General features: G+C 44.7%; 1 protein-coding gene across 2 annotated transcripts in view; it reads right to left on the reverse strand.

Annotated features, from left to right (window-relative positions):
- Chchd6 (coiled-coil-helix-coiled-coil-helix domain containing 6) overlaps positions 1–26,464 on the reverse strand; it is a 210,424-nt gene that overhangs the window by 179,344 nt on the left and 4,616 nt on the right. For both annotated transcript variants that reach the window (XM_060383732.1, XM_060383731.1), the window contains exons 2-4: positions 11,486–11,708; positions 7,086–7,155; positions 4,494–4,638 (exon numbers count right to left, since the gene is read on the reverse strand). In XM_060383732.1, the coding sequence (XP_060239715.1) occupies positions 4,494–4,638; positions 7,086–7,155; positions 11,486–11,708 (438 nt within the window). The remainder of the gene's footprint in view (positions 1–4,493; positions 4,639–7,085; positions 7,156–11,485; positions 11,709–26,464) is intronic.

Here is a 26,464-nt window from a genome sequence, read left to right on the forward strand (position 1 = left end):
TGAGAATGAAGTGGCCTACCAACTCTAAGAACATCTCACTCTATGGTTGGATTTGCAATTGAGCACTTCCCAGAATTGATGCTGGGCTCTTTCCTTTTGTTTCTCTTGAGGAGAAAAATCCCTCCCAAGCTCTCCCTCCATCATCCTGAATGTCACCGCACACTGACTTCTGTGGCCTCCCTGCCTGGCATACTCTCCATCCACCTCCACTGTGGCCAAAGAATCCACTCCTCCCTACCAGCTTTTGGCTCAGGCTCATTCAGCCCCAGCATCCTTCCTCCATCTTCCTCACCTAGCACCTTTACTCACCCTTCAGATCCACTTCACCTGGCTCCACTTCCTAAAGACCTTTCCCACTCTCCAAGAGTGCATCATCTTGCTTCTCCGGCATCTTCCAGTCCCTCCTTTTAGCTCTGTACTGTCACTCATGAGAATCAGTCACTCTCCTAATGAATACACCTGCTTAACTGCAGGAGCAGCCTGTTTATCTTCATCTATAGGAAACTAACCCAGTGTCCAGCATGCTATTCTCTCTCCTCTTTCTCCTCTCTCTCTCTCTCTGTGTACTACTCACAAAAGGAGGAGGAGGAAAGGAAAGAAGAAAGATGGAGAGAGAAAGAGAAAAAGAGAAGAGAATGAAAGGAAAGAAAGAAACAAAGAAGGAAGGAAAGAAAAGAAAGAAAGCGAAAGAAAGAAAGAAAGAAAGAAAGAAAGAAAGAAAGAAAGAAAGAAAGAGAAGAAAGAAAGAAAGAAAGAAAGAAAGAAAGAAAGAAAGAAAGAAAGAAAGAAAGAAAGAAAGAAAGAAAGAAAAGTTACTGCTGTCTCTCAGGTGCATTGAGAGCTCAGACACCTGTGAATCCCCACCCGGCAAAGCTACAATGCTCACTCTGCCAGGACTTGCTTTCTCAACCCACTATGCCTCAGAACAGTGGACTAGAGCCCCTGAACCACTTCATTCTCTTCTGCTTCTACCAGAGGTTTTGATCTGAGCTCCAGACTTCCTCCACAAACACAAAGGGAATTCTCAGCACACACTGGCTCCAGTAACACTCGTGGCCTTCACCCACAACAGACCTGGAGCTGGACCCAGCTGCAAAGGCAGAAGCAGGTGTGGCACACAGATTTGTTAATACCACTTCATTAGATGGGAAATGTTAATACTTTGGTCAGCAGAGGCAAGTTATAAAAATTATTACCTTTCCTTCTCATTAGTTTTATGAACTTTTCCCAATAATGAGCTCAACCGCTCACTCATGCAGAAGAGGATGAAAAAATCAATACTATAAAAGTGAGAGGCAGACATAGAGAGCAGAAGAGCACACCAAATACCTAATAGCTCTCATTAGGTTCATACAGGGCTATTGGTCCAAGAGCATGAAACTTAGGGACACTGAGTCACAGAGGTACTAAAGAGACTTGGCAGCCACTTCACTCCAGCAGCCACCAGGTATGGCTCAGGTTCGCTTGCTCTCAGTGCAAGAAAAAGTTCTGATCCACCCACCAGGACTACTAGGCCCCAGAAGCTCTGCCCTGAAAGCTGCCAAGCAATCCCCAGCCTTTCAGCTCTTGTATGCAGAAGGCATGGAAGGCATGGATAGGAGGGGGGGAGTCTCCATACTTAGTTCAGGTTTTTTCTTCTCCATCTTTTTTGCTCTCATTTAAATGTTTTTTCCTCTCATTTAAATGTTCCAGAGTTAAAATTCTCTCCACTGAAAGCGCTTGCCAACCCAATCCATCCACAGTGAGCTGCTTCCTTTGTGCTGACGGCAATAGCACCTGCCCAACACTTTAACTGCTGACACAAAAAGGTGCCTTAGTTCCCTTCTCCTGCAGGTGACTGCGGGTCTACAGAACCACCTGCTACAGCATCTCTTCTACACCGTTCGGCATTACACCTGCCACAGGTCCTCACTTTTATAGGAGGTGCACCCACTGTAGCACCTCCCAACAGAAGCCAACTCCAGCAAACTGAAAAACAAACAAACAAACAAACAAGTGAACTAATAGCTATCCACAGATGACAGGCTCTTCAAGATGGCAGGAGGACCAGAAAGAAAACAAGGGTACCCTGGAGGGGTAAGTGAGAACCAAAGACATAACGTAATAGCATAAGGGGCCTCACAGCTCACCTAAGCTGCAATAAATAACTGTCACCTGGCCTCCCACTCTCCCTCTGTACTCAGTTCAAGCTCAAATCCCAGAGAAGGGGCTTATCTATCACCGGCTGAACATATGCCCAGATCTAGCTTCCACAGAGGCACTGAAATCAGAATCTTACTGAGGCCACAACCACAGGAGACAGGAAAGCTCCTGAAGAGTATCTGAACTCTAGTCATGAGGAAAAGAAGGGTGTTGAGCAGCCAAGTATTTTCAGTGTGAGAGGACTTGCTCTACTATTCCTGGAAACTCTGGTTTGCAAAAGGCACCATCTATCTAGGAAGCTGGGGGAAAGCTAGCAGAAACACATTCTCTTCATTCTAAGGTAGCAACCCATTGCCAAGCACACAAACACAAATCCACACACCTGCACCTAGAGGCACTAAATCCTTCCTACCTCACCAGCAGAAGTATTTACCCTAGGGGCAGTCAGAAGGTGAAGGCAGGAGGGAAGAGCTGGCTTCTCCTTTGCAGGTAAAGGGAAGAGGCTGAGAATTTTCCCTCACTGTAATTAACACCTTTCATGTGAGAATGAAGTGATAGCACACCTGTGGGCCACCATGCTCTTCTCTACAACTGTCGCAGGTGAGATGTCTCCTGCCTTGTTGGGCCACCCAATTAACCTTTTATCTCTGGAAAGTGATCTTTTGTACTATTGGCTGTCAGGTTGCCTGCAATGGGGTGACAACCTGCCTCTTTGCAGACACCCTTTTTTTCAGATTCTGTTCTAAAGGCACAGGTCAGATAGCCCGTTCCCATCCTTACCATTGTTAGCATGTCTCTCCTGTTTCAGAGGTATGGAGCGCTGCTTTGTTGTGAGCACCTCGAGCCACCCAAAGCCTTCAATAATCTACCATCAGGCCTTACCTCCTTTCTCATCCTGCATCCCACCACCTATTAACTGCTTCCTAGTCCTGGTGACTACTCATCTTCCAGGATGAGGGCCAATGTCTTCTCTGCCTACCAGCAGGTTACAACACTCACAAATAACTCATCTCTGCCACTTAACACTGACTGGAACCTCTTTCAAAGTTCCTAGGTTAAATCTGTCTTCTCCCTAAGAATGAAATATCCAGGGCCAGGAGCTAAGTGCTTTTACCTTGCAGAGCATTTCACCCAGTGCATGCTTTGAAAAGCTGTGTGACCATCAGGACAGTTAGCTTCTCTTTCTGCCTATCTCATCCCAGAGCTGCAATCTCACCCCAGTTTCTGCACCTTTCTGTGTGCACAGGCTGCTGACCTAAAACAGAGGGAAAGCTGACCCTAGTCTCAAATCCATGGTCTCCAAAGCAAGTGTCATTAGATGCTGCCATCAGCCAGACCACCGCACTTGCCATCAGCCTAGTTCTGTAGTTCACTTCTCAACCAAGGCAATGAAAGGATCCTAGTTGCAGACAGCACAGTCTCCTGAGTTGAATAGTTTAGCCCTGGGCAGCCAGTACAATTCAGGCCAATGGAATGGAAGAGAAATGCTGCTGGAGGGAGCTCTGGGAAACCTGTCCTTGCTGACAGAGACAGAGGCTGACACAGCTTTTCCTCAGCTGCTCAAAGTTATAATCATGAGGCAGCTATCATGGAACTGTGGCAACAGTCAGCCTGAATGCGGCTGGTTCCCTGGGGAAAACAGGGAAGGAGGAGTGCCGAATCCCAGATGACGCCAGTGAGCTACTGAACTGGCCCACCCTAGGGGTGCTCCTGTACTCTTCACTTGTAAAATAAACTCTGAATTAAAGCAGAAGAATCCTGACTAACAGCTCTGATCAATTAGAGCATTAATAACAGTAGCAGCAGTCATAGCACTCCTTCATTGTTTGCCAGCTCCTGCTAAGCCCTGGGTAGCTATTATCCGTGACCCCTGGGGCAATCCTGTGTGTGAGCATCATGATGCTCCAACAAGGCTCAATGTGCTGAAGCTGTAAGCAAAGGGCTGCAGACTTTGCACCTGGGCTGCCTTGCTGTGAAAATGATGCTCTGGGTATCACACACTGCATGCCCCAGAGCCCACCCCTATGCCCTCCTAACACAAATGGCAGTGCAGCCTTTACACCAGTGATGGCTATGACAAAGAATACTCTCAGTCCCTGATGCCTCTAGAGGCTTGAAGCCACAGGGGTGGACTTTGACAAGGTGGCAAAGCAAGCCAGTGAGTCAAGAGTCTAAAGACTCCGAATTCCCAGTACCTGGAAAACACGTTTCCCTCACAGCCACAACTCATGTAGCCAGCTATGGAGTAGCCTGGGCCTCAAGGCCCAGGGGCAGCAGGCTCCAGCGCCAGGCCTTTGCTGCCCATTATTATACAAACTGGCAGATGGGCCAGCTCAGGAAGACACACTCACCAGTCGAGCTGACTGCTGCTTCTCAGGGCTGGAACTGGCCCGACTCTTAGGCAGTGATGCCTTCAAGTGTTTCTCAGCTGCCTCTTTCTCATTTTTTGCCACCTTGACCAACTCATCCTGGACTGCAGCCTGCTCCTGTTGGAACCTAGACCAGAAAGAGACAGAGAGAAGCTGATGCAGAGGCATGGCTGGAAGAACGGGAAAAGACTGCTCACTGTACCTGACTAAGCAGGAATGGGATTTCTGGCCCTTGGCTGCCTAGAAGAGCAGAATAGCAAACAACAAGCCAATTCTTCCACCTGAGAGGAAGTCTCAATGACAGGGCCACTAGTCAGGGGAGAGTCACACTTAGAAAAACTCAGATAAAAAAACAGGAGAGCTAGCCATAGACAAAGAATCGAACAGTCACCTGCCAGTGGTAGTGGTCAGGGCAGACTGAATCCCTTATCAGCCATCCTTTCAAACAAGTAGGCAGGGTGGGCATGTCCCTGTTTGGCTGAGAGCCTGAAGGTTTTAGCAGCAGCAGCTGTGGTTTAAACATCTAGCTTTGTCCTGAATATAGTCTACCCTTTGACCCATCCTGGAATTCTGTTGGTATGTCATAGTAGATAAAAGTTAGCAGGACTAAGATGCCTTCTAACTAAGATGCCTCCATATTGTTCATGAAAGTAAAACAGCACAAGCAGTACCAAGGTCACAGTAGAAAAAAATGCCATGGCATCATGAAAAGCCATACCATAGACTCAGTGCAAACTTGGATTTATCTGTAACAAGTTAAACCTAAAAACAAAATGAGTAAACAATCTGATTAGCAATAACATGTTTGAAAGCAGATGTAACTGATGGAAAGTAATTACAATAGTCAGTAAAGCAGCAAGATGTGAAAATGCCTATGATGTTAATATACCCTAAGCTGAGGTAAAGACATGGAATGCAAGAGATATCCCAGAACAACAGCAGTTGCACTGAGATAATGTTATGGAGATAATGTTATGAGATATGGAGATTTGTTTTTATTTTATATATTTTTCTAAATCTTTTATCAGCATGTATTACTTAAAATTGTTAAAAGTTACTGAGGGGAGAAAGGAGGTTGTACATTCCTGGAGATGCCACTGGGATTCAGGAGAGTAAATTGTGAGAACATAGAGGCCTTTACATAGGGCTGTCCTGCTAGAAGGCAAGCCCCCAGCCACTGTCTATGGGCTATCTGTGCCCTGGGACCATACAGAGGCCATTTCCTCAAGGCTGATGAGGAAGCCGATGAGTAAGGATCACATAGGGCAATCTCTGTGAACTGTGGCCAGGCATTGTGCTTACTCCTGACTATGCCCCACTAAGAACAGCCTCCTCATACTCCTTCTTATGCAGTGATTTTTCTAGGTAACAATTAGTGGGTTAAAAAACCAGAAAGCCATGGGCTACATCTGTGAAGGGATCTTAGGTTATCTCCATGCATGGTACTTGGTTCGAGTATCAGTCTCAGGAAAGACCCCTTTGCCCAGATTTTTTGATTCTGTTGCTCTCCTTGTAGAGTTCCTGTCCTCTCCAGATCTTACTGTTTCCCACTTCTTTCATAAGATTCCCTGCACTCTGCCCAAAGGTTGCCCATAAGTCTCAGCATCTGCATTGATAGTCTGCAGGGCAGAGCCTTTCACAGGTCCTCTGTGTCAAGCTCCTGACTTGTTCCCTCTTTTCTCCTTCTTCTGATGTCCATCCTCTTTGCCTTTCTGGATAGGGATTGAGCATTTTAGCAAGAGTCCTCCTTCTTGATTAGTTTCTTTAGGTGTACAGATTTTAGTAGGTTTATCCTATATTATATGTCTATATGAGTGAGTATATACCACGTGTGTCTTTCTGTGGGTTCCATTGTAATAGGAACAGGGACTGTCTCTGACATGAACTGATTGGCCTGCTCTTTAGTTGCCTCCCCCTGAGGGGGAAGCAGCATTACCAGGCCACAGAAGAAGACACTGCAGCCACTCCTGATGAGACCTAATTGACTAGGATCAGAAGGAAGGAAAAGAAGTCCTTCCCTATTAGTGGACTTGGGGAGGGGCATGCATGCAGAGGGTGGAGGAAGGGAGGGATTGGAATGGGAGAAGGGAGGGAACCACAGAGGGGATACAAAGTGAATAAAGTTTAATTAATAAAAAATTTAAAAAAAAATCAGAAAGCTCGCCTAAACATAAGGGGCTTCTGTGCCCTAGCCATTTTTCTATGCATCCTAGAGGCAGAGAAAAAGGTCCTGTTTTCATGACTCTGGTGAGTTCTCAGGATCATGGTCTGTGCTGGCAGGAAGTTCACTGCATAGAAACTGGGCAAGCCCCACACTGCCTTCATTCCTCCAAGAACCTGTCTCTTCAGTTCTAAGTTTTAAAGATGGATTTTTAAGAATCCATTTTTGGTAACCAATTTCTCTGTGCCCTTTTCAGTGGATTAGGACCACCATGGAGTTGTGTTTCAATACAAGTAACATAAAATATGCAGCAAGTGAGGTAGGGTCAGGTATGTGTGGGGGTGGGGTACACCTGGAAGAAAGAGGCTTGGGAGTGGTAGACACAGCAAGGGGATGGAGTCTCTTGGGCTTACCTCTTGAGATCCTCCTTCACTGCTGAGGGCTGATGGCCACCATCACTGTCTTCTGTGGGCACATTAAAGTCTGCAAAGAAACCAGAGGAAGAGGACCCATCAATAGCAACCAGGATGGATGAAGAAAGGGTGCAGGTACATACATACATACAAACACACACACACACACACACACACACACACACACACACACACACACTGATGTATTTCCTAATGAAACCACACTCTGCATGTGGATGGATGTCCCTGTGGAAAAGCACAACTCATGGACAGACTGCAGAGTTTCAGAGGTAGATAGTAGCATAGCCTCAATTCAACCAGTCTGCAGAGCCAAATGACAAGAGGTTGCTCTGTCCACAGGTTCTACAGCAGGTTGTCCTCAAGTGGGGCTTTCAATAAACCACCTAAGTGCTGCTCTCCAAGTTCACTACTTGTCCCACAGCTGTTAGGACTGAGATTCCCACAGGCCAGGTATGGCTAAGAACAGTGACCCTTTGCCATGTGTCTGCGAGAGAGGATCTCATATCCTGTTTCTTTTGGTAATTGCCATGGTTTGAATGCTTGTTCTTCAAAAACTCAGGATGAGACAAAACTGCATTCTTTTGTTGTTGTCATTTTTTTTTTTAAGACAGGGTTTCTCTGTATAGCCTTGGCTGTCCGGGACTCACTTTGTAGACCAGGCTGGCCTCGAATTCACAGAAATCTGCCTGCCTCTACCTCCCTGAGTCCTGGGATTACAGGTGTCCTGCTACATATAACTACATTTTAACCACAGTAAAAGGCAAGGCCTTTGGTGCCAATTAGGACTAGAAAACTCCCCACCATAGATGGTGTCATTAACTCTGTAAGATGATGGAAAGCCTTGAGCACTCACACTTGCTCTGTGCCCTGTGTGATGTTCTATGCTGCCTCAGGACGCTGTACCCAATTCCCATTAGCAATAAAGCTCTGACCAAATGCTGCCCTTTCATTTTGGACTTCCCAGCCACAGAACTATAAGAAATTGCCTTCTTTATAAACTATCCCATCTATGGTATTTAGGTATAGCAATCAAAAACAGCATCCATTTCTACAGATTCCTAATGCTAGTGTGGCACTCTCTCTGTACCAAACCTAACTTACTTCAAGAATTACCTAGAACTATCATATGTTGGGAACTTCTATCATGATGACAATGAAGACCTTGTTGCTCCTCTCCTCCCCAGCCTCCATCTTTTCAAATTCATGTGCCTTCTCTGAGTCCCCCTCCTCTAGCCCCAGGATTAAGGCAGGCTCTGCACCAAATATAAACAAAGAGCCAAAAAGGGGGCTCGCAGGTCTGCTATTGCAGCCCAGGAGAAAGGCATGCCCAAATGGCCACAACCCCTCATGTGAGGACAGTAGCATAGCTGAGATCTGAAGAGGGCACACCTCCTGCTCCTCAGTGATATTACCAGGCTTTCAGTTAGGACTGGAGCAGAGGACAACTGGTGCTGGGATCTGCATCTCTACAGTAATTCTCTTCCTACTCAATAACAGCTGTGTTTAGGTTCAAATTGTGATGTTTGGTTTTGTTTTTGAGAGACAATTCTTTTTCTGTGTTGAGGTATGACTCAGTTTGTAAGGTGCCTGCCCAGCATACAAGAAGCCCTGGTCCATCCCAGTACCATATACACGGAGGATGGTGAATGCCTGTGATCCTGACACTGAAAGCTGGACAGGAAGACCGGAGTACAAAGTCATCTTTAGCCACATACAGAGTTAAAGATCAGCCTGGGCTACATGAGACCCTTACTCAAAAAAAAAAAAAAAAAAAAAAAAAAAACCAAGTAAATAAAATGTTTCCTTCCCAAACTTAAAAATAGCCTTCCCCACTGCAAGAAATGTGGCCCCTCCCTGCAGGGCCCTCCAGGTTCCTGTTCCTGAAGTACTGAGCACCTTCTAGAATCTCTCTGCAAGCCTCAGTGATGAGGGGCTTTCACAGCAAACATCTGTCCATTGTGCTCATTTTCAACTGAGCCATCACAAAGACCTCTCAAGCTCTCCACATACCAAGACCAGCACCCTGTCAACATTCTATTCTCCCTCTTATTATCCATTCCTCAGTTATTTTTCTTCTAAACTCACTGTATTTTCTTAGAGCTTTCCCCTTCCTTTCTAGTCCACTATGATGGCTAGAACCTCCTCATCTCATGGTCTTGGATCTTGCACTTGAGCAAAGATGTGAGGGAATAATTTAATTTTAACAGTATTTTCTAACTTTGTTCTGTCACTAACATAAAGGCAAAAACTCTATTTAAAAGATGCCTTAAAATCAGCCCATTTCAACCTGATCCATTTCCACATTCAGAAACTTAAAATGAGCTCTGCAAAATATTTTGTTATTGTTAAAACTAAATGACAACTGAACTCCCACTATTCCTTTCAAACAGCTGAAACTTAATGAAATTGAAGCCAATACTTATTCTCCAAAGCTGAGATGACAAGACACTGTGATAATCTCATTTTCCCATTGTTCTCTCCCTCTTCTTAGTAAAGCTCACTGGGTCAAGCTAGACCCCTTTCAGCCCCTCTCACTTCTAGGCTAAGGAATTCCTAGGAGAGAGGCATGCTGAATCAAGGATGGTGATGTGGGTAAGGGGATGGGGTTGAGCTCATTCAGCCCCTTCACTAAGATCTCAGAGTGAAACCCAGGCTCTGATTGGCCCTAAGGCCTGTGGGAAGCTCTGAGGCTTACAGTGGGAGTAGTGTCAGAGCTCTCTAGCCCATTGGAGGTGACCACAACTAATGACTCCCATTCCTTTGTACTCTGCAGTCTGGAGACAGCAAACTGCTTCTACATTCTCAACAGGCCAGCCTGTACCCATCTCTAAGCCTCTGCTCCTACTATTCACTTGCCTGAAAATCCCACCCACCACAGCCCTGTCTTCCCACATTCTGGCAGCTCTGCCTAACAAAAGGAGACTGCTCTGCACCACCCCAGGCCATAGGCAGTTGGCACGAACTTGGCTACAGGGTGCTACCATCTCATGAGCCCCAGGTGGATATATGGCCTTTAGCCAGAGCTGTGTGCACCCTTAGAGAGAGGACTTGTCTACCTCCCTTGTGTCCCTGCAGTGCTACCTGAACAAAAGTGGACACTCCTAGTATCTAATCTTATGACCCCAAAGATGAGTAGGAAAGGCAGCGGCAATTGAGGCCACATACCAAACCTCACACACAGGGGCTATCCAGGTGTTTGAATAGATATGGCCCCATAGACTCATGTGTGTGAATGCTTGGCTCATAGAAAGTGGTACAACTAGGAGGTGTGGCCTTGCTGGAGGGAGTGTGTCACTGTGGGGGTAGGCTTTGAGGTCTCCTGTGTTCAAGCTACGCCCAGTATGACACACAGTCCCCTCCTGCTGCCTGCAGAACTCTCAGCTCCTTCTCCAGCAACATGTCTGCCTGCGTGCTCCCATGCTTCCCACCATGATGATAATGAACTGAACCTCTGAAACTGTAAGCTAGCCTAATTAAATGTCTTCCTTGAGAAGCTGGAGAGATGGCTCAGTGGTTAAGAGCACTGTCTGTTCTTCCAAAGTACCTGGGTTCAATTCCCAGAACTCACATGGCAGCTCACAAATGTCTATAACCCCAATTCCAAGAGATCTGACATCTTCACACTAATGCACATTAAATAAATAAATAAATAAATAAATAAATAAATAAATAAATAAGGTAGAGTGCTTAAAAAAAAATAAAAGTTGTCTTGAGCATGGTGTTTTGCCCTGCAATGAAACCCTAGCTAAGACGCCAGGGCACAGTCTGCTGTCTGCAGTGATTTATTTAAAAACAAATAATCAAATTTCAGGTAACAGACCACATTCACAAGTGTTCATTGACTAGAACAGCAGATATTCCAAAGTCTCCACTGTTCCTTGCAGCCTTCTCTTCAAGGCTTTTTGCTTATTTGTGTTTGCTATAAGCAATTGTTGAAGGGGAGCACAACAGAGCAGCACAACCCCACAGTGGCCAAGGTGTCTTGGGAGGGTGAGATCAGGGTGTCTGAGGTCACTGATGTACACTACTGACCCACTTTCATACACCTCATTCTGGGGTAGAGCTGCTACAACTGAGTGACAGACACTTTTTAGTTCTGGATCCTGAAAAGCAGATGACTTCCTGTCTGAGCTGTCAGACCATGACCTTCTGCCTCATCATTTACATGTGCAGACATGAAAACCCTGTAAGGAAAACAGTCTGGTCCACATTGCACAAGCTCTGACTATGCTGCAGGCTATACCACACCAGACAGTATTTGCTGCATGGAGCACCACTGATCCAGAAGGTAGTGACTTACATCACTCCAGGGTTAAAGGCAAGCCCAGCAGTAGCCAGGTAAATCTCTTTCAATCTCTATTCCCACTCTCCCAACATACCTGTCTGAGGGGCTTTAAAGGTGCCTTCTGGGGGGTCACTTGCAGAAGATGAAGGAGCAGTGGGCTCAGGAGTGGTGGGCACAGGAGTGGTAGGTGTAGGGACAGTGAGCACAGGAATGGTGGGCACAGGAGCAGGAGGTGCAGGACCAAGCCCAGAAGCCAGCTGCTGCCCTCCTGAAGGCTGGCTGGAATCCTTCATGCGGTTCACCACACTTTCAGACAGCTTTGGGAAGAAGTGAGGAACAGGAGAGGTTACTTAAGGGAAATCTTGAAAAGTCATGCCCCAGAACTCAGTTTTCTGAAGACCAGCCCCAGTAATATAATTCTTCTCAAAAGCCTTCATGGCAACCCAAAGCCACACCCACCTGGAATCCCAAGCCTACCCCAGGAAGTCCAGCTGGATTCTGCAGCTTCTTCTCCCATCTTGTCATCTTCTACACACGCTCTATCCTTGGGGTTACACAAGTCAAATCCCTTATTTTTTGCACTCACTCCTTGACCCTCTACCAGCCCCACTGGCCACTGCTGTCCATCATCAGTGGTCCATTCAGGGCAGCTCAGTGTTCCTTTCCCAGGAGCTTTCATATGCTCTAGGGTAAAGCTCCATCTCTCCCCTCCCCATGCCCACCGTTACAATGAATGCCAGGGAAGCAGCATGCCCCCACAACCTATGCAGGCCTGGCCTGTTGGTGTGTGGAAAGCTCCAGCACTGGGCCGAATGACTGTCATTGCTCACCTGCCTCAGCCACCACATGGAAAAGATAATCAAAATACTTGTTGATTCATTTCACCTGATTCTCCTAATGAAGTCTGGGCAACTGAAATGCTCACTCTTTTCAGAGGAAGTAAATGGGCATGAGGGTGTCATAAAACAGTTTACACAGATGAAGTAGTGAGCTAGAGAGAAATCCTAGATAAAAACCCTTAAGAGTTCACTTCAGTAAATATTTATTAAGTGCCTAACAGTTACAGGCCATCATAAAGCACAGCTGAAGAGAAGACATTAAAAACGGCTTCAGGACAAAAGGCACAATCAACAGTTTTACTTCCAGATACCTATAGAAAGAAAGCAGTCCCCTGTGTGCACAGGATTGTGCTAGGATGCTCATTGTGGGAGACAGACAAAACCAAACTGATGCAGCAGGGCTGGATGTGGCTGCCCACGCCTTTAATCCCAGCACTTGAGAGGCAGGGACAAGAAGATCTCTGAGGTCTAGGCCAGCCTGATATATAGAGAGTTCCAAGACAGCCAAGAGCTACACAGAGAAACCCTGTCCCGAAAAATAAAAGGGGGGCAGAAGGGAGAAGAAAATAAACCGTGCAGAATATGAACATCCAGGAGGGAAATGGTTAAAGAACTTGATGCATACATCCTGTGAAACACCAGGAGCCACAGACGAAGACTGAGACATGACACACATGCCCTGTCAGGAAGGCACATTACCCACTACTGACCACTAGCAAAATCTCAAAGCTCTGTATCTCAAAGCAGTAAAAAGACAGTGACTATGAAGATGCAAAGGAATTTAACTGACCTGAATAAACACATGCACATGTACAGACACAAATCCACAGCTAATTTTCACATCTCTGCACAGATGCACTTACAGGTTCTATTCAGAAGGGCAGGTCCCACGGCTCTCACCAAAACCCTACAGAGGAAATGGGCAAGGTATGTACACATGTGTACATGTGTTTCTATGTACCTATGTATATGTGGATTTATGCCTTTCTTTTTTCTTGCCATGATCATTTCTTTGCCATCTAAAAAGTATATTAATAATTGAATATGTATAAAAATCAAGTAACCAGTGATACATGGTAATCCCATCCATCAGTAGAGAAGAAAAGAAGGCCCAGATTGAACTTGTACATCTATGGACAACCATGGTTCAAAGGGTTATGGCTAAGTCTGGTCCCAAGGGTTTGTGTTGGAAGGTTGGTCCTCAGTGCAGCCATGCTGGAAAGTGATGGGACCTGTAAGAAGTGGGTATGGGAACAGCTATTACTCCTCTCCATTCTTTGGCTTCCAATCTGGAATGTGATATCTCTCTAACATCCTCCCATTCTTGAATCATGCTATGAGGTGATCAGCCATGAGCTTCCTCACCAGACCTAGCCCCCTGTGCTGTTGAAATTTCAACCATCAACACTGGGAGCTAAATGAGCCTCTTCTCTTTGTAAGTCCTCAGCCTCAGGTATTTCAACACAGTAACAGAAAACAAAAGCACAGTTGCCGACATACTTCAACGGGGAAACAGTAGCCTCATCACTAATGACTTGTAGGCAACCTGATATCCCACACAAAGTAACAGATTTGGGGCCTACACTAAACTAAATATTAAAAAACTAATAAAATAGACTTGGAATCTCAAAGTAGGAGAACAAAAAAAAAAAAAGGTAGAAGAAAACACAGAGGCAACTCTGAATGACTTGTTTGGGCAGATTCTTGGATATGGCACCAAAATTTAAAAGCAACCAATTAAATGGATAATTAGATTTCATCAAAATTAAAGTTCTGTTTACGAAAAAAACATTCTAAAGCAACTGAAAAAATAACCCACAAAAATGCATAAAACATTTGCAAATAATCCCTAAAAGGGGACTTATATCTAAGATATACAAGGAGCTCCTACAAATTACAATAAAAACAAAAATGTCCCAACTGAAAAGTGAGTGACTGACAGAGACCACTCAGATGTTCATTAATGCATGACTAGTAAAATAAAGATATCTATACAATGGAATACTATTGAGTAATAAAAGGTAATGAAATACTGATGCATACCACAACATGGACAACCCCCAGAAAACATGCTAAGTGAAAGAAGCTAAACAGAAATAGCCACAGCCTGGACAACATAGACCTATGTGGTCCAACCATGCAGAAAAATCTCCAGACACACACATACACACACACACAAGAAGTTATCAGCAGCATGGGATTAGGAATAATTATACATCATGTTGATCATATTTCATAGGAGAGAGAAAAATAAGAAAACACAAACACAAATATGAAACAGCCCAGAAAGTATGTCTCTCAGAAACAGCAAAAAGAGATGTCCCAGTTGCAGGTTCTAGAAGGCAAAAAGAGCACAGGGAAGAGAAGTTACAGTGCTACCATGCCTTGACAGATTGGCTATGGAGGTGGACTCTAACACGATGCAGAGAAGGGCACCAGGAAGGACCTGGCAAACAGGGAGAGAGCAAGGCTACTGCCACAAATTCTTGTGGGAGACTTGGTTACAAAAGTGGGCCTGAAATGCATACAAAGAAGCACCTTGGTTTTTTGGGTTTTGTTTTTGTTTTGTTTTGTTTTGTTTTTTGGCTGAGAAGCCAAACCATTGTAAAAGCTCTAAGCAAAGTAAAAATTCAAGGAAGACATACAGAAACAGGACACAGGAGCAGTTGGCAAGGAGTGCCTGTGTAGGGATGTGAAGGAAAGGCTGTGAGTGGCCACTGCCTTGGCTGGTAGGAATGAGTGAGAGCTAGGGCTTAAAGAAGAGAAAGGACTGTGATCCCCGCATTAGTGGAAGAACATGGGTAAAGGGGAGATCAAGAGAAACCACAAAGAAAGTAACACATTAGCGTGTGGATATTAAAAATCCTGTTCAGAAAAGGAAAAGAGCCTTCAGAGGCTAGCCAGTTTGTTCGTTCTCTGAGCTATAGGAACTGAACACATTTAGGGAAGTGAAGGTCAGCTTCAGAGCAAGAAGAACCAGCAACATACTGAGGTCAAGGCATGCATGACAGGGTATATTGAATAGAATATTCCTGCAGGGAGCCTCTGAGATAGGAACATAACAACATAGAAAGAGAATTTAGGCATCCTACAGCTCCTGAAAGCTGATTTTTTTAAGTTATCAGAGAATTTAACAAAGTGATTGACTTCATGATGGCTGTATGAAATTGACCCTGGGAGGAAGAATTTCCACTATGGAAATTCGGAAATTGGCAAACAGTACCAATAGACATCTTTCTTGGGGAGGGAGGAAGCAGACCAGGGTAAGAGGTCAACACTGACTCCAAGGCAAGAGGAAGTCAAGGAGAGGGCTGCCAAGGGTAAATTACAGGGTCTGATTTGCAAGTTCTGGCATTGGTGGCATCAATAGAACCACATTGCTTGGTGAATGAGGGGTTAAGTAAAACATTGGCACAGTTCTTGTTGGTGGTAAGAGATTTGTAATATTTTTTAATGTTGCTACAAAATACAGCAAGTAATATTTTTAATCAACAAATAGACACACACAGTAGTCATGCGAGAATAAACACCATCTGGGCAGTGCTCCCTGCACCAACAGAACCAGAACAGAGGCCTCCAAAGCCAGATGGGGCTGGGTGCTCAGTGCCACTGACCCTCTGGTCACTGGAGCTGGCCAGAAAGTATCCAGTGTGGCCAGGAGAGAGCTGTGGCAAGGGACAAGAATCTCTTCCTATCTTTGAACTTCCCTTTCCTAACCTAAGAGAGAAGCATGCTCAGGCTGCTGGCTTCAACACAGTTCAGGAGAAAGTACTGTGTAGTGAGACCCCCGGGTCTCAATTCCAGTGAAGCATGATGTTAGACAGGGGCCTCCTTATCTCTAATCAACTTCTCCTGTGATATGGAGATAATTAATAGCGGTGACTTCAGGGTCTCACAGAGATAAACTGCAGAAAGCAGTTGCACAAAGAAGACCATCACCACGAGCTATTCAATGTGACTGGTGCACACCAGGCCACTAGTTCTAATCGAGGCCACAAACATGCCAGGTGCACACAGGTATATATGAAAGGATGGAGCCCAGGGACTATAGAAGCAGTGCACTCAGGCTCTGCTGACCTCTGTGAGCCTCTTCCCGTAGTGCCCAGAATGCACACACAGTGATGGTGGGTTCTACTTAAAGCCCCTTCCAGGTCAGATACCTGGACCTGCACTCATGCTGTTCTACCAAGTGACCCTAAGGAGAACGGGCCTCTTCCTGACACCATGGCATGCTAGTTGGCACTTCCAAAATTCCTCAGGGTGAGGTAAAGTCCGGGAAGACCTCTTTCTTCTTTTCTTTAGCCACACAACCCTCTAAGTTCTCTGGTGGTGAAATGTGGGAAGGCAGGTGGGAGGAAGGCCAGACAGCAATTAGAAGATAAAACTGAGACCTCAGTCTAAGTCACAGCAGAGACCACTCCCCTTCCTTCATCACATATGCTTCTAGAAACCCAGATTCTTTTGAATCCTCACTATGAGGATCCTTCACCCAAGAGCAGCCACAAATTTACAGTTCCCAAAGAGAGGGCAGATGGCTGCATAGTCTGGGCAAATCATGTGGCCACCCTACAAATGAACGCTGTAGTGTTGCTTTACCAAATGAAATACCCAATAGAAGAACTGTGACAGATGAGCTGCATCCGGTAACCCAACCAAATAAGATCAGAGTCAGAGGAAGTACAGGGTATGCACTAATGCACCAGGGAGCAAACGCTTGGCACTCACCACACCCACCCAGCCTGGTAATCAAGGTGCAGAGCAGGTGAAGAAGGCACCCACTACAGAGCAGACCACTGGACTCCTGGGTCCATGGCTTCATACTGTGTTCCTCTGTTCTGGAGCAATGGACCATGTGTTCTCAAAAGCAGAAGACATGTGCTTGTCATGAAGCCCTCTCTGTACAGCCCTCAGACGCTAGAGCAGCCCCAGGAGAATTCTGACAGGCAGTAATAAGCAGAGGTTTCAAGATAGCAAAGAAAACAAGGAACACAAAGGAGCCCAGAATAGGCTAGACAACAAGGAAACTTGGCACATCTCCCTGACCAAAACCCTGCCTCCACTCCCCACTCTCTCAATACTCTGCCTGGTTTCTCTTCACAGAACTTCACAATCTGAAACAACATACACCTGATTTTTTTTTTTTTTTTTTTTTTTTTTGTTCACCATCACCAGTATGTAAGCCCCATCCATGTCAGCCAAGATTCCACTTTGCTCTAGCTGCATCCTCAGTGCCTGAAGAAGTCCCCAGGCCCATTAGACACTAAAATACTTGTTAAATTAAACATGTAGTAAAGGTTCAAATACATAACAGTGCATGCATGCAACAGAGTATTACTAGTCAGAGTTCCATTACCATGACAAAGCATCTGAGATAATCAACTTAAAAGGAGGAAAGATAACAAAAGGAACTTAAAAGGAGAAAAGGCTTATTCTGGCTCATGGCTTCATTCAGCACATGACCCTTGGCTCTACTGCTTTGGGCCTGTGGTGACTCAGTACATCCTAGTAAAGGAGGCCTAGCCTATTTGGCTTTAATGATCAAGTCTTCTGAGGAAAAGGCCAAGATTAAGAAATTGCCTAGATCAGTGCTCATGTCTGTGGGGGTTTGTCTTAAACACTAATTATTTGGAGGACCCAAGCTCCTGTGAGCAGCATCATTCCTAGGGCATATGGTCCTAGGCTACATAAGAAAGCTAGCTAAGTATGCGCCTATGAGACAGCAGCAATCTAAATTTCTGCTTCACGCACCTGCTTCAAATTCTTGCCCTGACTTTCCTCAATAACAGACCTGGAAGTTCTTAACAGAAAAGAAAATGAGGAAAGGCCTGTTCACTTCCAAGGCAGCTGAGAAGCAACGACCAAGGAGTGGAGTCCCAACAATCCCTTCAGAGGCATATTTCCAATGACCTAAATTTCTTCCACAAGGAGTTTACACCCTACCACCTAAAGGCTTCACCTCCCAGTCCTACCAAAGACTATAGAAGCAAGTTTCAGCACATGGCCTTGGAGGCAACATCCAAACCAAAGAAGCATGCCAAGTTCCTCAACCTCAACTTTTTCTCAAGGAGCTTATCATCAGATAAGGGTGAGAAGGACACAGACCATAGTTACAAACACACAAGCAGTTCAGCTAAGCTCCAGCTCCTAGGGAGGTGCCTAAATGAGGCCTTAAATACATCCCACATTCAGAGAAAAATACTTTGTAATCAGGGGTGGGGTGGCCTGCCAGCTGGGAATGGCACCAGCAAAGACACGCAGAAAGGAATGCAGATGTCCTGAGGTTCAATCACAAAGGGCACACATGGGTATATTTAAAAATTAAGGTGCAGAGAAAACGTTGCTGGGCTCCACCTGATGAGGCTTCCAAATGACTAGAAGCTAGAATTCATTCTACCATCAACTAGAACCATTACAGCTCCTGAAAGGACTCAGGCAGAATTTTCTCTGCTCAAAGGAGTTTGGCAAAGGAGAGAGAGGGACTAGAGATAATGAAAGCATGGAGGAAGTGTGGCAACATAGGCGTGTAGATCAGGAATAGAGGCTGAGATGTGTACTGGCTGGAGGGTGGGCTGGAGAGAGTGGATACGAAAGACACTAAGGAAGAAAAATCATAAGACCTGTCTGAAGGCACAGACAAATGAAAGAGCAATTCATAGAGCAACACATCTTGTTGCACAAGCCAAGGGGAAGAGCCCACTGGTACATAGGCTTGGGGAGAGTCTGAAAGGATTCATGAGAAATTGTGAACAGTTGGCATTTAAAAATAAGATGTATTCTGCAAGAAGAAAAAAGTCATAAAGTAATGGAGGAGAGAAAAGACGATAGTGAGACTCCCAGCCTGGCTCGCTGTAAAGAAGGAGGTGTCGCTGCTGAGCCAAGAACAGCCGATGTGTGAAATGCTCCGAATGCATCCAAGTAACTATGACCCTCTGCCACTCCAGAAGCAGAGGTAGTAGCACATAAGAAGTCAGGGCAGAACCCTGTGAGAAAGGCCAGACTGGAGGAAGAGGTCATTTCTCAAACTCCAGCAAGGGACAACATTATGGCTATTCTTGGCTGTCAACTTTTCTATATCTGGAACCAAAAACCAAAAATGAAGGTTACACCTTTCTTTTTAATTGAAATAGAAAGATCCACTTCTAATCCAGATCTTTGAGGTAGGAAGACACACCCTTAATTCACATCTTTAGTGCAGATCTAATTTGAGCTATACCTTCTACTGGAAACCTATATAAGGACATGAAAGAAAGAAGATTTTGCTCTTTGCCTGCTTGCCCTTTTCTTGCTAGCAAGTCCATTCCTTCACCAGCGTTAGTGTCTACTTATTCAGGATTCCAGTGTCTACAGAAGACCAGCTGAGAACTCCAGCCTCGTGGACTGAGCAACTACTGTATTCTTGGACTTTCTATTGATAGCCAGCCATTGTTGGACCATCTGGACTACAGCCTGTAAGTCATTCTATACAGAGATTCATTCTATAAATTCTGTTACTCTAGAGCAGTTCCTAATGTTGTAACCCCTTATGTTGTGGTGACCCCCAACCGTAAAATTATTTTCATTGCTACCTCATAACTATAATTCTGAGACTGTTATGAACTTTAATGTAAATATCTGACTATAGATAGTCTTAGGTGACCCCTGTGAAAGGGTCATTTAACACTCAAAGGGGTCATAACCCATAGTTTGAGAACCACTGCTCTAGAAAACCTTGACTAACATAGGCAACAAAGTTGGAACAGAGGCAGCATCAAACCCAAATGAAAAAGCTCTGTGCCTTACAGGGACTCCTGAGCACACGCCACATGCCAGGTTCCAGCTAAATATATTTTCTGAGCACGGCCATTTTACACTAGAAGAAAACAGCCAGGGAGGCTGGAGAGCCACCTATGATCACAGATGACCTAAATGCTAAGACCAACACTCAAACTGAACCCTGGCAATAATAGTGACACCTGTACAAATGAAGGTAGGACCATGGTTCTCCCTGAAGGTCAGAAAACCATGTGATGCAAGAGCTGGCTCAGAAATTTGCAAACACATTGCCTCCACTGATGGGCTTTGTGGAGCCCGAAGAGGAAAGGTAACTAGGAACTGAGCAAGCAGTCAATATGAAAATTAGTTATTTCTCAGCCTCACAAATCCTACTGTCTAGACACAGTTGAGAAATAACGATGTGAAGACAGCTTTGTCAGTTCATGAAGTAAGGTGTCAGATCCCTATGGGCAAGAGAGGTGTCACCACAGTCACTAAGAATAAGGAGTGGCTTTCAGGCTGGCCAAGCCTATGTGACTATGTTCTGCCCATACAGTACCATATTTCTGATGTTTCACTGAGTGTCAGGCATTGTGGAAGTCCTGTACAACTAGGAAACAAAATCTGTTCTGTACCTTCTCCCTGCCTGGGTCCACAGCTCCAGTGGGCAAGGCTCAGCTGTGCAATAAGCAGTGTTGACTGGCTGATCTCTAGAGGAAGCAGTTTACCTGATGTCTCACTGAATCAAGCTACTAGGGCCCAGTCCTTGAAGAGGTACTGCCTAATCCTGCAGTGTTAAAGACTCCTCCTTTCCTTGCTGGAGCTGTTGCCTGGGAGACAGTGTTGCTTGTCCTTCAACTTTTTATGGGCTGAAATTAGACCCACCGGCTGCTCAGCACAGATGTAAATCCCAGAATGTCAGGACAAGAAAAGCCCTCAGGGACCTCCGACACCAAGCATGGCACATGACACCAAGTGCATCACACACAAGTGCCTGCTGTGGAGCCAGGTAGGTGACCGAAGCAAACAAAACAGGCCTAGCAAAGAAAAACAAAGCATGTAAGGATCTGTGGTAGAAACAGTGCTAAGGGCAAAAGGGGGACAACTGACTTGTCGCTCACACAAAGTGCTGCCATACGGGAAGACACCAGACTGGCAATGGTTTTTTTTTTCTCCCTTTCCAAAAAAAACACTAAGAATCAAATTATGTAAAGCCTCCCAATTTTTAATTGGTAGCAATTAATTCAAACCTATTAATAACATAAAGTTTCTGGGCTCACGGTTGGGGGCAAGAAAACCAGCCAATGTCTCCAAATTCTATCCAGCTAGCATCACACAGATCTGTAACAGACACTGAGCCATATCTAAATGACTCTTGCTCACCAGGCAGAAGGGAGGAGGCAAATAAAAGTAATTTTTGGCTCAGGGTAGGAAGCACTAGGAAACTAGTAGGTCTGCAGTGCCACGGAAGAAGGCTCCTTCAGAAGGCAGTCCCTTACCATAGTCCTAAGGAAGAAGGAGATTCAGCCAATCAAAGAGGGGAAGAAACCAAAGGAGAGAGCCAAAGGCCCGACTAGGGAACAGTGCAAAGCACAGCAGCAGTTGCCTACAGCCCAGCTGGATGAAAGGGTGCCAGCACATGGAGCGCCCAGTAAGCCTGGCACAGCAATAGGCCTATAATACAGAAGCAAAACTCAATTGTGACACAGTCAGCCCTGACTCTGAACAGAATCTCTGGCAGAAGTGGGCTGCTTCTGAAAGGACAAACCAGAACACAGGGATGAGGTTTTTCTGACCTGTCTCTGAGCTTGAGTTTTATGACCATTTGCCAGAAAACTGCCCAAAAATCAGATGAAGAAAGGAGGTATGGACCTGAACTGAGGGGGAAAGTATTAAGAACAGGACTGGACATGTAGCTCAGGGGGCTTGCCTAGCAGACACCAGGCCTTTGGTCCGTCCCCAGTACAGGCAGTAGGGGAAAAGTAGTAAGGACAAAGGGACACTGAAACAGAAACTGCTGGCAAGACTTGTCACTAAAGGTTGAAAAAAAGGAGACTACTGACTTTATAGATGAGGGAATGGAGGGCAGAGCCATTAACCTAAGAAGCAAGTCCTTTCTAAGGGAGGTAGAGGAGGGAGGCAGGCAGGTCCCATGTGGACAGCGAATTGGATGCACATGTGCTGTGCAAGGGAACATGAACAGCCCATTTGTAACAGTTCTAGGCTGGAAACTCAGATGCCAGAAGTTATCAGCCAATGAATGAAGATAACAGAGAATGACTGGGGTTGGGATACTGGAGGGGCGAAAGGTTGAACAAGAAAACACCTGAAGCTTCTGTCATAGCCAGGCAAAAAACCGTATTCTAGATAGCTTTCTGTTGCTGTGATAACCCACTCTGACCAAAAGCAGCCTGAGGAGGAAAGGCTTATTTCAAATTACAGGGCAGGAAATCAAGCAGGAACAAAGGGAGGAATCATGATGGAAATCTGCTCACTAGCTTGTTCAAGGCTCAAGTTCAACTACCTTTATTGTACAGCTCAAGCCCTCTTGCCTAGGAATGCTGCCACTCACAGCATCATACCCTACACTGGTTACAATCAAGAAAGTGCCCTCAGTCATGTCCACAGGCCAATCTGATACAAGTATGTCTTTGATTGAAGTTCTCTTTTTCTGACAACCAAAAGTAGGCACCACAGACAGAAACTGCAATTTTCATCCTAGACCAGAAACACTAAAGAGCAGAGCTCTCCCTGCCAAAAGGCAAGTCTTGCCATCCTCAGCAATCAAGGATGCCTCCAGAGCTGTACACCTTTCTTTCCCAGATGAAGGCACCAGTCCTCCAACAGCCATCCCTACATCTACACTGTTTTTTCTTTAGGAGGGAGGAGGGGTTCTGTGACACAGCTAAAGTGCACTGCAGAAATTCAGCTTACATGAGGGTAACATCCCCAACTCAGAAAGTCAGATGGAATCTCTGCATCTCATCATGCTGTTTAAATGTGACTGCTGGCTATACAGGAGTCAAAGGCAAAAAAAAGTATCTCAAACTGCATGCACAGTCCTCGACTGCCATCTCACACACTATGAATCTGGGATCCAGGAGTGAGGAGAACAGAGGGTACCAAGGGGAAGGCTGGGCCTTCATATCCTCTGTTTCCTCAGTTGAGGAAGGACAGAAAGCCCTAAAGAACTCTGCCTCCCATCAGAACTTGCTCTTTTTTGTCTTCTAAAAGTATCCACAAGATATTACTAGTGTCAGAACACTGATCGGACCTGCTCATGTGAAGCACTTAGCCCAGGCAGTGTGCACTCAGGCACTGTGTGCTAGACTCTAAACTCTAACTCAGCCTGTCTCCTGGCTTTCCAAGCTGGCTTTTCCTTTTGTAGCTCCATCAAATTAATACATTGTGAGTCAAGGAGAGCTTTATAGCTGAAGAACACTGGAGGGAACTTGTGCTCAAGCCCTGGTCTGCACCTGTGCATAATTGGTGCATGAAAATGCTACATCCCATCTGTCCCTCTCCAGGGTCAAGGCCTTTGTCTAGGTTTTCTGAGATCACTGATTTGTCTGACTTTAAGCAAGTCAAATTAAGATGCAACCAAAGAGCAGACATGGTAGTCTGGACAGGATCCTAAACAGAGTAATATCTAGCAAAAACAAAAAGAATAAAAAAGAGACAAAGAACAGGTAAAGTACAGAATACGACACAGAGCTAATGTGGGACATCTGAGGAAGCAAGCTCAACACTGCTTGACGACAGCATGGAGGAAAGACATCTGCTGCTCAAATGTGAAATAAGCCCATAAAGCCTTGGAAAGGTATGAATCTCATGCTCAGTTAGCACAGTGTCAGCTTGGATAGAAGGGCTGTCAATTCATTAAGTCAAATTTGGAACCCAGAATGTACAACAAAATAAGCCAGACATTACAATTTTTAAAAGTTAACCGTTGTCCTCTTAGAATTTCCAAGAGATATACAGTATACAAGAGGTGGAAGGAAGGAGTGACAGATGATTAAAAAGTAAGACCATCAAACCCTTAAAGGAAACCTACACACAACTACAGCCAACATGCTTAATGGGGGAAGATTCAATGCTTTGTCCCTAAGCTCAGGCAAGGACATTACTCTCACCACTTCCATCCAACATACAATACTGAGTCTAGCCAATGTAATAAGGAAAGAAAAAGAGGATTGGCAACGTGGCTCTGAGGATAAACACACTCAGCATATAAACCTGACAACCTGAGTTCAATCCCCAGGACCAGAACTGGAAGGAAAGAACCAACTCCTAAAAATTGTCCTTTCATACACACACACACACACACACACACAGAGAGAGAGAGAGAGAGAGAGAGAGAGAGATTAAAATACAAGAAAAAGAAGAAGCATCCAAGTTAGAAAATAAGTAAAATGCCATTTGCAGACATCATCTTAACCATAAAACACACTAAGGAATCAAAAGCTGTTGGGATAAAGGGGCTCAACTGTCTGCATGATCAATATACAAAAATCAACTACATACAAAAGAACAAAATCTCTGGATTACATTGAAGAAGCACGCTACAGTGTGCTCAAAGCAAAAAGTACTGCTGAGAAAAATGAGGGGAGACACACTAACTGGAGATACTTTTCATACCCACAGCCAGGCAATGCCACTGTTAAACAAGCGATGTGGGGACTGGGGAGATGACTCCGTAGGTAAAGCACTTGCCCTTCAAGTGTGAGGACTGGAGTCTGGAGCCCCAGGAACCATTAAGAGCCAAAGAAACATGGGGCCACCTGCATTCCCAGCAGGGATAGGGGAGTCTTGGACTAGCTAGAAATGAAAAAGCTCTAGGTTTGTAGCAAGTCTCTGCTTCAGTAAAGAAAATGGAGAGCAACTGAGGACCCAAAGTCATTTTGAGCCGCTACAAGCTCACATACACATGTATATATTACCCCCCACACACACGTATACATGCATGCACACCAAAAACATCCACAGGCAAAAATAAAAAGCGCAATTCCCCAAAGTAGAGTATAGATTGAATCCCAACAGGCTTCTTTTTACAAAAGATGACAAATTAATCCTAAAATGTACATAGAAATGCAAAGAGTTCAAGACAATCTTGAAGATCAAGGTCAGAGGCTTTGTATTGCTAACTTCTGAAACTACGAACTATAGCAATCCAGACAGCATGGTCCAGGCGTAAAGATAGACATGGGGCTCAACGGAAAGAACTGAGCACCCAGAAAGAACCTTATGTTACTGGACACATTTTATGAAGGCTCCATGGTAATTCAGTGGGAAAAACAAGTCTTCTCCACAAATAGTACCGAAAAATTGGTATCTCATGAGAGAAAAAAAAAAATAATAATAATAATAATAATAAAACATACTGAATAAAATCTAACCCAGCACTTGACCTGCTACACAGATTTTCAGTGGGACATAGCTACACTCATACATTGATGGCACAACACTGGGTAGTTATGACAGACTTTCTGGTCTACACAACCCAAGCACTTCCTATGTCCTTCCTAGATGATTTTGTCAATCACAATTTAAAAGCTACCTGGATATACACCATACCAAAAACTAACTCAAACAGACAATGGATCTAAATAGCAAAAACTACAAAAGTCGAAGAAAAGATGAGGAGGAGGAGGAGGAGGAGGAGGAGAAAAGGAATACATTTCTATGGCTTTAAAGCAGGCAAACTTTTCCTAGATATCATACCAAAAGCACAATCAATGTTTTTTGAAGTTTAAAATTATAAACACTTGCACTTCAAAGACTATTATAAAAACAGAAACAAGCTACATACTTGTAGAAATGGCTTCAAATTAGAATATAAGAAAGGGTTTGGATCCATTAAAAGAAAACATTATTCAATGATAAAGAACAAAAGGAAGGAAGGAAGGAAGGAAGGAAGGAAGGAAGGAAGGAAGGAAGGAAGGAAGGACCCAATCAAAATGGGAAAAGGCCTGAATAAACATTTCACCAAAGAAAGTATGTGGGTAGCAAACAAGTCCATAAAAGATGCACAATGACCCTTACTAGAGAAACAAATTCAAAGCATGAGATGAATGCTATTTCACATCACTAGAATCACTACAATCAAAACAGCAGCAAGAACAAGTGTTGGAAGTATATAAACAACACACAGGTATGCTGGTGAAACCAGAAAATGGGATAGCCACCCGCACAAACGGGAAGTTTCTTAAAAAGTTAAATTTAACCTATAAGAATGACCCAGAAAATAGACTCTTAGGTTTCCATCCATAGGAAATGACAACATATATGGAGGGAGAGGCACAAAAAAAAAAAAAAAAAATGTCCACAAAAGCTTTGCTCATTACAGCTTAGAATGGAAACAATACAAATGTCCACCAACTGGTGACTGAACAGACAAATGTATTATATAGCCATACAACACAGTAGATCCAACAATTAAAACTTTCACATGACAGGCAAACATATCACCAACAGAGCAATGC

The sequence above is a fragment of the Meriones unguiculatus genome, chromosome 5 (assembly GCF_030254825.1).
Source record: "Meriones unguiculatus strain TT.TT164.6M chromosome 5, Bangor_MerUng_6.1, whole genome shotgun sequence".
Lineage (NCBI taxonomy): Eukaryota > Metazoa > Chordata > Mammalia > Rodentia > Muridae > Meriones > Meriones unguiculatus.